At 40.5% G+C, this 10,971-nt stretch overlaps 1 protein-coding gene across 1 annotated transcript; it reads left to right on the plus strand.

Moving 5' to 3' along the window:
- Nucleotides 1–10,149: 10,149 nt before the first annotated feature.
- On the plus strand, nucleotides 10,150–10,635 carry LOC110875835 (CENP-B homolog protein 1-like). The gene has a single exon (XM_022124032.1). The coding sequence runs from the start codon at nucleotides 10,150–10,152 to the stop codon at nucleotides 10,633–10,635; it is 486 nt and encodes a 161-aa protein (XP_021979724.1).
- Nucleotides 10,636–10,971: the final 336 nt, after the last annotated feature.

The following is a 10,971-nucleotide window of genomic DNA, read 5'->3' on the forward strand; positions in this document are numbered from 1 at the left end:
ACATTGATTAACAGCTGCAGCGATGCTAGCATCGTGGGTAGCAAACATTCTATCCATATACAAAGTCGTAATTATGTGGGTCTTGGTGGGAAGGCCGTGACATACTGTGGGCCTACCCTATCTACCATAAATGCATCTACTTCCTCTACTGACCCCAACGTAGGTTAGCTATACTGTTCGTGAAAACAGAACCATTTAGCCATAATGCCCGCTTACCGACATGCGTGCACACACAAATTACAACTCTAACTAGGCTGCAAACAGTTTAGGCCCTCCAATTTTGATGCCACTGCTGTCAAGCCGCACACAATGCATTGGAATTTACTTTCTTAGTTAGATATTTATACATTTTGTACCTACTATGTTGTGTTTTGTTCTATCTGCATGTTCTGTGCCTCTTGCAGGTTGCACTCAAATACAACCGCCAGCTGTTACAGTGGCCACTGGTACTACCGCTAGAGTGCGCACATGAGCATCAATAAAAGGTCGTCCCCATATTTCCTCATCAACGTCCCTCTGGGACGCAGTACGCCTATTCATACTTTCTGGATTGCACGCTTACATTATCCCTCATCCCGCTACGAGCCCTACATAATAGTTGTTCTTTTAACATATGTTACAGGTAAAAACATCATGCGGAGCGATGCAGTGCAGATGCAGCCTGTTTTATGCCCACCAACAACATATTCTCCCTCCGTATCTGCCCAAGGTCTACAACGTTATCTACGATGTTTACTACTATCCTTTTATCATTTCCGTAACTATTACGTTTTTACAGACAATGTTTCCTGCACTACACGGAATTCTCATCAAAACGTAGCGAACCCATCGCGCCTGCGCCCTTCTCGCCCTAAAAAAACAGAAGGTAAATCTCCATCACTACCCTGTACCTGACTATGCTTCTACCCGTCTATCATGCAACGTAGGAATAACATTGCCATATTTTAATATGTTACCAGGTGTTCGTGTTCGCACCCCACGTAGGGCAACGCTTGCATCAACAGGTATTTTCCAACCCTATTTCTTACCATGCACGTTTTGTTCCCTTTTGCATCTGGATTTACCCTGCTGTTTGATATGCTACTCTCAATCCGTGCGTTGTGCTAAGTTTGCCTGTTACAAATATCATAGGTGCGCATGTTAGGTACCAGAGCGTTGGCCGTCCAACCTTCACGTGCCATAATTGTGCAGCGATCATGTGGTATGAAGAGAGGAATAAAAATACAAAGTCGTCTGATGGGACGACTTTCTCTTCGTGCTGCCAGGATGGCAAGGTTTTGCTTGCTCGCCTTCTTGATCCTCCTGAACCATTAAGATCATTACTTGATTGTAACGACCCGGAGACACTTAGATTCAGAGAACATATTAGAGTTTACAATAGCATGTTCTGTTTCACATCATTTGGGGAAAGATTGATCACGCTATAAACAGTGGTCGAAGCCTATACACCTTCCGAATAAGTGGTCAGAACTACCACCGAATAGGCGCCATGTTGCCAGTTGAAGGTGAACAACCCAGATATGCTCAACTGTATTTCTACGACACGCAAAACGAAGTCAAAAACCGTATAACTGCTTTGTTTGGCCAGACCCATTGTCCCGACACATGTGATGAAGCAATTGTTGCGTCCCTCATCAGAATGTTAGAAACCCACAGTCCTTTGGCTAACGCCTTCCGCATGGCGTGCGACTGGTGCACTCAAAATGAAAGCAACAATTGTCAACTACGCTTACTAGGCCAAATAATAAACAATCCACAGTACAATCGCCCTAATATGTCTGAAGTTGCTGTTCTTATCACAAACGACTTTGGGGAAAACACCGAACCACGTGATGTTATTGTCAGTACAAAGCACGGCGCGCTTCAACGGATATCAGAATTACATCAGCTTTACATGCCTTTGTAGTATCCGTTGTTGTTTCCGTACAGAGAGACCGGGTTCCACGAGCGAATACGCTGCCATGACAACACCGGACGTCGGGCGACTAAACGACAATGTGTCACGATGCGGGAATACTACTGCTACAGAATCCATTATCGCAACAACGAAGGCACCACCCTGTTAAGAGGCGGTCGTTTATTCCAACAATATTTGGTTGACTCATACGCAGCCATCAAAGAACAAAGGTTCCGCTGGATGAGGAATAACCAAAATGAGCTGCGCGTTGAGCTCTACCATAATGTTTGTGACGCTGTGACGCGTGGGGATACAAATGTTGAGGCTATCGGGCAACGTATAGTTTTGCCGGCAACCTTTACGGGCAGTCCAAGATATATGATCCAAAATTAGCAAGACGCCATGGCTCTGTGCCGTGCGTTTGGGAACCCCGACCTGTTTATAACTTTCACAGCTAACCCAAAATGGCCTGAAATCGAAAACATGGTATCTCTCATACCAGGGCAAAAGTCTCATGACCGTGCAGATGTTATATCACGCGTTTTTAGGCTAAAGCTGACCTTCTTGAAGATATTATGAAGAAACAAATCTTTGGCAGCTGCAAAGCAGGTAAAGTTTGTAATGCCTCGCCTCTTTCTTTTGCTATCAATTCTCCCACAAATACTAACCTTTTTTAGCTTTCTAATTTTCCCTTTTTTCCCTCGCTGACTTGAATCTTTGTCCTCTTGGTTATATACAGATGTTTACACAATTGAGTTTCAAAAACGAGGCCTACCGCACGCGCACCTTTTGTTGTGGCTTGAACATTCTGCCGCGTCTCGCACGCCTGCTGGTATAGATGATTTGATTTCAGCAGAGATCCCATCGAAAATTGACGATCCATCCGGCTATAAGGCTGTAACAGATTACATGTTGCATGGTCCATGTGGGAATGATGCGCGCAGTGCTCCGTGTACAACAGATGGAAAATGAATGAAACACTTTCCGAAACCATTTTATCGAGAAACGACAATTGATGAAGACGGTTACCCGGTTTATCGACGACGAGATACCAAGATCTTCTTTAATAAGGGCAAAACGAAGCTGGACAACCGGTTTGTCGTCCCATACAACCGTTATCTCCTCTTAAAGTACGAATCGCACATCAATGTTGAATGGTGCAACCAGTCCCGAGCAATAAAATACCTGTTTAAATACTTAAACAAGGGGCCAGACAGGGCTACAATGGTTGTTCAGGAAAACATTGGCAATGATGGTGAAAAGCATACATAACAGATTGTTAAGTTCGATGAGATTAAAAACTATCTGGATTGCCGGTACTTATCGCCATGTGAAGCTGTGTGGAGAATGCTTGCATTTCCTATGCATTACTCATTCCCATCCGTCATGAAGCTAACGTTCCATACATCTAATCAACATCTGCTCACGTTACGTGATTCGGACAGCTTGCCGGCCCTGTTAAACCGGGACGGGATACGAGACACAATGTTCACCCAATGCTTTGCGCTAAACAACAGAGATGAAGCGGCAAGAAAATTAACGTACGCCGAGATACCAACAAGGTATGTGTGGCAAGAGGATAACAAGGTATGGAAAACGCGGTTGGAGCGGACAGCCATTGGGCGGATTGTGTATTGCAATCCAGCAGCTGGGCCAAAGTATTATCTAAGGATGTTGTTGGGAATTGTGAGAGGGCCCCGAAGTTTCGAAGAAACAAAAACGGTCGACGGAGTCGTGTATGCAACGTTCAAAGAAGCCTGCTATGCGTATGGCTTGCTTAATGATGACAAGGAGTGGAATGATGCCCTTTCAGAGGCTAAATTATGGGCGTCCGGTTCCCAGCTACGGGAATTGTTTGTTACCATGTTGTTGTTTTGCGAAGTGAACCGCCCGGCGCAACTGTGGGCACAGAATTGGGAGATACTATCTGATGATATTTTGTACCTGAAACGTAGGCTCTTCATGTTCCCAGGATTACATTTATCAGACGAGCAGCTTAAGAACTACTGCCTGATTGAACTAAATGAACTATTGGAGAAAAATGGAAAATCGTTGGCGGATTTCACAGATATGCCACAACCGGATACGTCGCTCCTCGATAAGATGGATAATCGTCTAATCAGGGAAGAGTTGAGTTACAATAAAAAAAGTTGACAGACGAACACGATCAATTATATGCATCACTCAACATGGAACAAACGGTCATATACGACACAGTCATTGATTCTGTTACCACCCGAAAAGGCGGGTTCTTTTTCGTGTATGGTCCAGGTGGGACAGGCAAGACTTTCCTGTATAGAGTCATTCTGTCACGCTTAAGATCTATGGGCATGATTGCCCTTGCGGTTGCATCTTCAGGTAAAAAAATAATTCTGTAATGTTGTATAATTATTCTCATGCTACATAATGTATGTGGTTGCGAACGCAACTCCGTTTTTACTGACTTTACCTATCCCCGCACGTCAGGTATCGCGTCCCTTCTATTACCCGGTGGTCGGACAGCTCATAGCCGCTTCGCTATCCCTTTAGAATTACTTCACAATAGCACGTGTGCCATCAGACAAAATACCCAGTTGGCACACCTGTTACAAGAGGTAAGGTTAATCATCTGGGACGAAGCACCAATGATGCAAAAATATGCCTTTGAAGCACTTGATAAAACACTTAGAGATATCTTGGGGTTTTCTACCTACGCAAACAGGGAACGTGTGTTTGGTGGCATGCCTGTTTTGCTTGGTGGTGATTTCAGGCAAATCCTTCCCGTCATCCCAAAGGGAAAAAGAGAAGATGTTGTTCAGGCATGCATAAATAAATCGTATATGTGGAAAAGTTGTGAACTCTTCAGACTCCACCGTAGTATGCGTGTCAACGAATACACCTCAACAGGTGTGCTAGACATGGATAGGCAACGTTTCAACAAATGGTTGTTAGAAATCGGCGATGGAATCATTCCCTCAAAAGCCAAAGAAGGTGAAGATGAGCCAACCTGGATCGAGATACCCGCCAGGTTCATCGTTGATAGTTGTGGCCTTCCTGTGGAATCGATTGTTAACGCTGTCTTCCCGTCGTTTACAGAAAGGCAGGCCGATGACGATTTTTTGTGTGAAAGAGCAATACTAACCCCACACAATATAGACGCGGACGAAATCAATGATTACATGTTTGCACAATTGAGACGGACCACAAAGACGTACAAGAGTTCTGACGAGATATGTCGCGCATCCACGGATGTATTAGAACAGGAACAGCTCTATCCGTCTGAATTCCTAAACTCTTTGACATTCCCAGGTACCCCCACCCCCCACCCCCCGACACTAAAATATTAGTTACAGACAAAAAGATTGTGACCAGTTAAATTCTTTAATTATTTGACATTGTCAGGTATGCCACCGCACGCTTTGCATTTAAAAGAAGGCCTCCCTATCATGCTTTTCAGAAATGTGAACCCCTTGCAAGGATTATGTAATGGCACCCGTCTTATTATCACAGACCTTGGGAAATTTGTTATCAAGGCTAGGATACTTACTGAGTCTAATCGTGGAGATACTGCATTAATACCGAGGATAACCCTTTCATCCACGAAATCAAAATGGCCATTTATTATGAAAAGACGCCAGTTCCCAGTGAAACCATGCTATGCAATGACCATTAATAAAAGTCAAGGCTAGTCATTAAAAGTTGTTGGTCTGTATTTGCCCCGACCTGTGTTTAGCCATGGCCAGCTTTATGTCGCGCTTTCAAGGGTTACGACACCTGAAGGTTTAAAGATTGTCATCGTCGGGGATGGCAACGGTAGCATGAAAAACCATACCAGAAACATCGTTTACAAAGAAACGTTTAACAATTTGGCCACATCAGATCGGACACAATAAACAATACTTGCCTTACCATATATTTTTGGACTACCAAGAAACTTTTATCGCCTTTATTGCTGTTAATCCAACATAATAACTGATGCATGCCCTAAGCCCAATTTTTTTGTTTGTTCCATCCCAAACACAACAGCTATATACGTACCACATTGAGTATTATGCGTGTACCCTCCGACGACCAACTATCCCCGTATTCTGCCAATAACACCAGCGCAACAACTATTTATGTGCCACGGGTGGTGGGAATGTAAGTCTTTACAACTTCCACTAAATTTTGAAAACTCATATTCTTTTTTATTTCTTGGTTTTTTGTTTGTTGATTTTATTCCGATACATGTGCTGGTTGGTTTATTTGTCTATTTCAGGAAGAAAAGACACCGATGATTCAAAGACTATTGTTTGTTGCTGGTTTAAACACATTGACACAAACGCATCTTGAGACACGGTTGCCAGCTGTCATTGGGGGGGGGGGGGGTCATACACTTTCGTGCCCACTACTATTTCAATCATTTTGGCTGGTCAATATAGCGACATCGTGGATCCTCAAGTGATGGTTACACACTTACACATCAAACTTTTATGAAACTTATAGTGTTTCGTTTAATATTACATCCAATTGACTCCCACATGTTGATGATTATATAGAAATTTGAGAGGATTGTGAGAGGGCCTCAAGGAGTCGCTGCTATTGTTGCTTCAACTCTTCAAATTGTGCTTGGTTTTAGTGGACTTTGGCGTAATATCACACGGTTAGTTTTGAAACATGTTACACATTCTATCTTTTACCATTCAGAATTTAATTGGTTGGAAAAGTTTCGGTTTTTACGATTTCAGATTCATGAGACCATCATCTACAGTTTCATTGGTGGCTCTAACCGGTTATGGATTATATAAGTTTGATTTTCCCTTGGTATGCATATATAAATATGTGAGTGTATATATATATATATATTAGCTGCATATAGGGGATATGTTTATAGAATGATGCTAATTATGCCTAAAAATATTAGTTTTATATATTTCCTTAATGTTCTGTAGGTTGCTAAATGTGTTGAGATTCGATTGCCACATATTATGCCAAGAAACTTTTATCACCTTTGTCACCGTTAATCCAACATAATAACTAATGCATGCCCTAAACCCAGTTTTTGTTTGCTCCGTTCCAAACACAACAGCTGACGACCAGCTATCTACACAGTCTGCCAATAACGACAGCGCAACAACTACTTCTGTGCCACGAGTGGTGGGAATGTAAGTGTTTACAGTTTCCACTAAATTTTGAAAACTCATATTCTTTTATATTTCTTAGTTTTTTTATTTTATTTTATTCAGATACATGGGATGGTTGGTTTATTTGTCTATTTTAGGCTGAAAAAGCAACGATGATTCAAAGACTATTGTTTGTTGCTGGTTTGAACACATTGACACAAACACATATTTGGACACGGTTGCCATCTGTCATTTTGTGGGTGGGTGGGGGGGGGGGTCATACACTTTCGTGCCTACTACTGTTTCAATCATTTTGGCTGGTCAATATAACGACACCGTGGAACCTCAAGAGGTGGTTACACACTTGCAAATCAACCTTTTATAAAACTTATAGTGTTTCGTTCAATATTACATCCAATTGACTCCCACATGTTGATGATTATATATAAATTGGAGAGGATTATGAGAGGGACTCAAGGAACTGCTGCTATTGTTGCTTCAACTCTTCAAATTGTGCTTCGTTTTAGTGGACTTTGGCGTAATATCACACGGTTAGTTTTGAATCATGTTACACATTCTATCTTTTACCATTCAGAATTTAATTGGTTGGAAATGTTTCGGTTTTTATGATTTCAGATTCATGAGACCATTATCTGCAGTTTCATTGGTGGCTCTGACCGGTTATAGATCATATGAGCTTGGTTTTCCCTTGTTATGCATATCTAAATATGTGCGTGTATATATATATATATATTATCTGCATATAGGGGATATGTATATAGACTGATATAGATTTATAGATTTATATAGATTTAATAATATAGATTTATATATGTATAGACTCCTCATATTCAACTTCCATAACATCAACTTATTATTATTGGTTATCATTAATGCAATTAGATGTGTGAGCACCTTTACATTCTCATATTCAGATCCTGTAACATCTTTGCATTTAAACTTCCATTAAAATGAAAACTGCCACAGGTCATCCCAAGAGCCTACTTATCATGTCTCTATAAATACACAGCCACATTCAAGCATCCTACCTTTCATTATACAACCTGTGGCTGAATATCGAAAGACACCTGCGAACATGAAGAAAACTACTGCTGTTGCTAACTGTACATGAAGTTTGGCGACTCTTGAAGAAATATTAAACCATGGTCGAGAAAATAAGAAACACACGGTATCAACACTTTCTATAATTTCGATTGTTTCCCCCAGCATTATTGTTATCCATACATTAAACGTGCTTCTTCTAATCCATGCAGAATGCTGAGTTCAATTGTCGTGTGGTGATTAAAGGCGTACGTAATAGCGAAGAGTGGTTCAGACTTACGTGTGGAGGAGGAAAATGCATGAAAGGTGTATCGCATGATCACGGGGAGATGTAGTGTATTGGCTGTGAAAACCCAGTTATGTTTCCCCGAGCAAGGTTCGTCTTTGGTATTCTACAGTTATGTGCATTGGCAAACGTCTTTATACATTTTCACATCTGAAAAAAAAAACTTTCAACAGGTTCCATCTTCAACTTGATGTGCTCGATTCCACGGCAAATGTGGTCATCGTGTGCTTCGATGACACTGCACAGATTCTAACAAGCACCACTGCTCAGTCTATACTCAATGTGGAATCGGGTCTCTCGCACATCTACACCGTTTCTTCCGCAAGCAACCAGGATAGCTTCACTCCAGTCATGATACAGACCTCTAACGGTAGCATCTCAACGCTCCCAAACTGCTTACATTCACTTATAGGCACCACCCGAACCATCCAAGTTGATACATCCACATACTACCATCATGGGGCCTTTGAGAGCTTCAACTGCAAATGTGTGCTCCCAGACGAAACCAATTGTCAATCCGTTGGATCTACCACTCCTACTCCCATGACTAGGAAGGGTAAAGGGGTGATGACAATACCAACACCGGTTAAGCTCAAAGAAACAGTCAGCAAGTACATGTAAGTTTCTATATATACTTTTGACTTACGAAATTCCATGAACCACGTAACTACCTGTCCATTTGTGTTGTCTTTTAGTAAATGTTTAAAATTGAATAATATATGATACAAACATCATGTTTATTTCTTTATGACTACAATGACACCACTGGTTTTGATATGTGCTTTTTCGATTTGAGAACGCATACGAACCCATCGCTTTAATGTTGAAATGAATTGTAATGGAACTTACCCGCGACAAGTCGGCGATGCGCGGGCATCACCACTAGATTCCCACATTGCGTAAGGTTACCTTTCCTTATGTCGATTATGATGCAATTTGTAGTGAATTTGTTTATGCTTTTTTTCGTTTGGATATTTAAGTTAAATCGTTAGATTATGTTTTCCCCCTATTTTTACATGCCAAATAGCTAAATGGAATTAATTGATCTTCAACAAGTTTGAACTGCAGTTCACAGATGGGAATTTACTTGAACGGAGTTACATTCTATCAAGTTTTTAGTACAAAATAATGGATATATATACATCATCTAAGTTAAGGTTCAGCCTAACATTTCCCTTCTTTCTTTCACAGCCCTAATTATGAAGATTCTGATTCAGATGGTTCTGTGGGTAGCTAAGGGGAACGTCGACTACATGGCCATGCATTAGCAGCAGAAGATTTCGTGGATTATTGAATAAAAACGGAGGCTTTATGAACTCCTTTAAATTTTCCCCTGTAATGTATGTTTTTAGACTTGGCAAGTTTCCTGTGCTATGCACGCCTTAAATTTTGTGTGGCCAGCTTATGGTACAAACTCTTATCACGTTTTGTATGGCTTCTCTTACATTGTCTTTTGGCTAATTATCTTTTATCCATACATAAACATTTTCCCTAAACACACAACAAAATGAAGGACACTAACTGTTGGTCATGCCGTGCATCGCACGGGCCTTCCCTCTAGTTAATTTATAGTAGAATAGTTAGTTTACAAACATCTTTCAAGCTTCCACTTAATTATTGTATACAATGCATGTATATCAAATGAACGGCCCAATTTGAAAGAAACCTTCAATCTCCCACCTTATTATGCTTCTTGTGTTCAATGTATCACTTTATGGACATTCAAAATATTTTCTATACAAATACAAGATCAAAATAGGTTAACACAAACAAATCATACACACAACATGGCTTCCCATCTTAAAGGTGTGAAAAAAACAACAATGACAGACGAGATTCGAAGAGCATTATGCAAGCACAACAAGGATAATCCAAGTCTCACTCAAAAGCAATTGCAAGAATGGGTTCATAGTAACTATGGTTTGCAGGTGAGTCAAGCGACAATACCGTATACAGTTAAGCGGTCTTTAGAGTATCTCTCACTTGCTCCCGAAAGAGGCGATGTTAAGCGACACAAACCGGCAAAATTTCCTGACCTAGAAAAATCTCTCTATGAATGGATTCTTCAATATCAAGAACATGTGAATATGACAGGTGAACTAATCATCGAGAAGGCGAAAAAGTTCATGAAAGATATGTATCCAGTGGATACTCCAGACTTTACTTTTTCTATTGGTTGGCTTGGAAAGTTCAAAGCAAGATATGGAATTAAAAATTTTCGGCGTTTTGGAGAGAGTGGATCTGTTGAAATGGAGGGCATGGAGGACAGATTAAAATCCATAAGAGACAAAGTTGATCAGGAAAATTAGAGACGAGATTACAGACGAGATTCAAGGGGAAATTGATTTCAACAAAAAACAAAAGACAATTTAGTCATTTTTTCAAGAAACCTTCATAAATCATTCATGTAATATGCTATATATAAGGAATTATTAATTTATATTTTATATGGGGTCTAAAGAAATTATCAAAAATGTATTATCTTATAATTTTAGCGAATTATTAATTTAGCACCCTATCCCCGAGTCGGGACCGACAAAAAATATTATCTTAGAGAGTTTATTAAATAATCGAGTATTAATTTATTGAGTTTCTACTCTATCTTTTTAATGAAAGAAATGTTCAGTTACTAACGTCAATATTAA

The sequence above is a fragment of the Helianthus annuus genome, chromosome 9, assembly GCF_002127325.2.
Source record: "Helianthus annuus cultivar XRQ/B chromosome 9, HanXRQr2.0-SUNRISE, whole genome shotgun sequence".
Lineage (NCBI taxonomy): Eukaryota > Viridiplantae > Streptophyta > Magnoliopsida > Asterales > Asteraceae > Helianthus > Helianthus annuus.

Bases quoted from the DNA above. Each gene is read 5' to 3' on its own strand.
- LOC110875835 (XM_022124032.1), top strand. From the start codon at position 10,150: ATGACAGACGAGATTCGAAGAGCATTATGCAAGCACAACAAGGATAAT.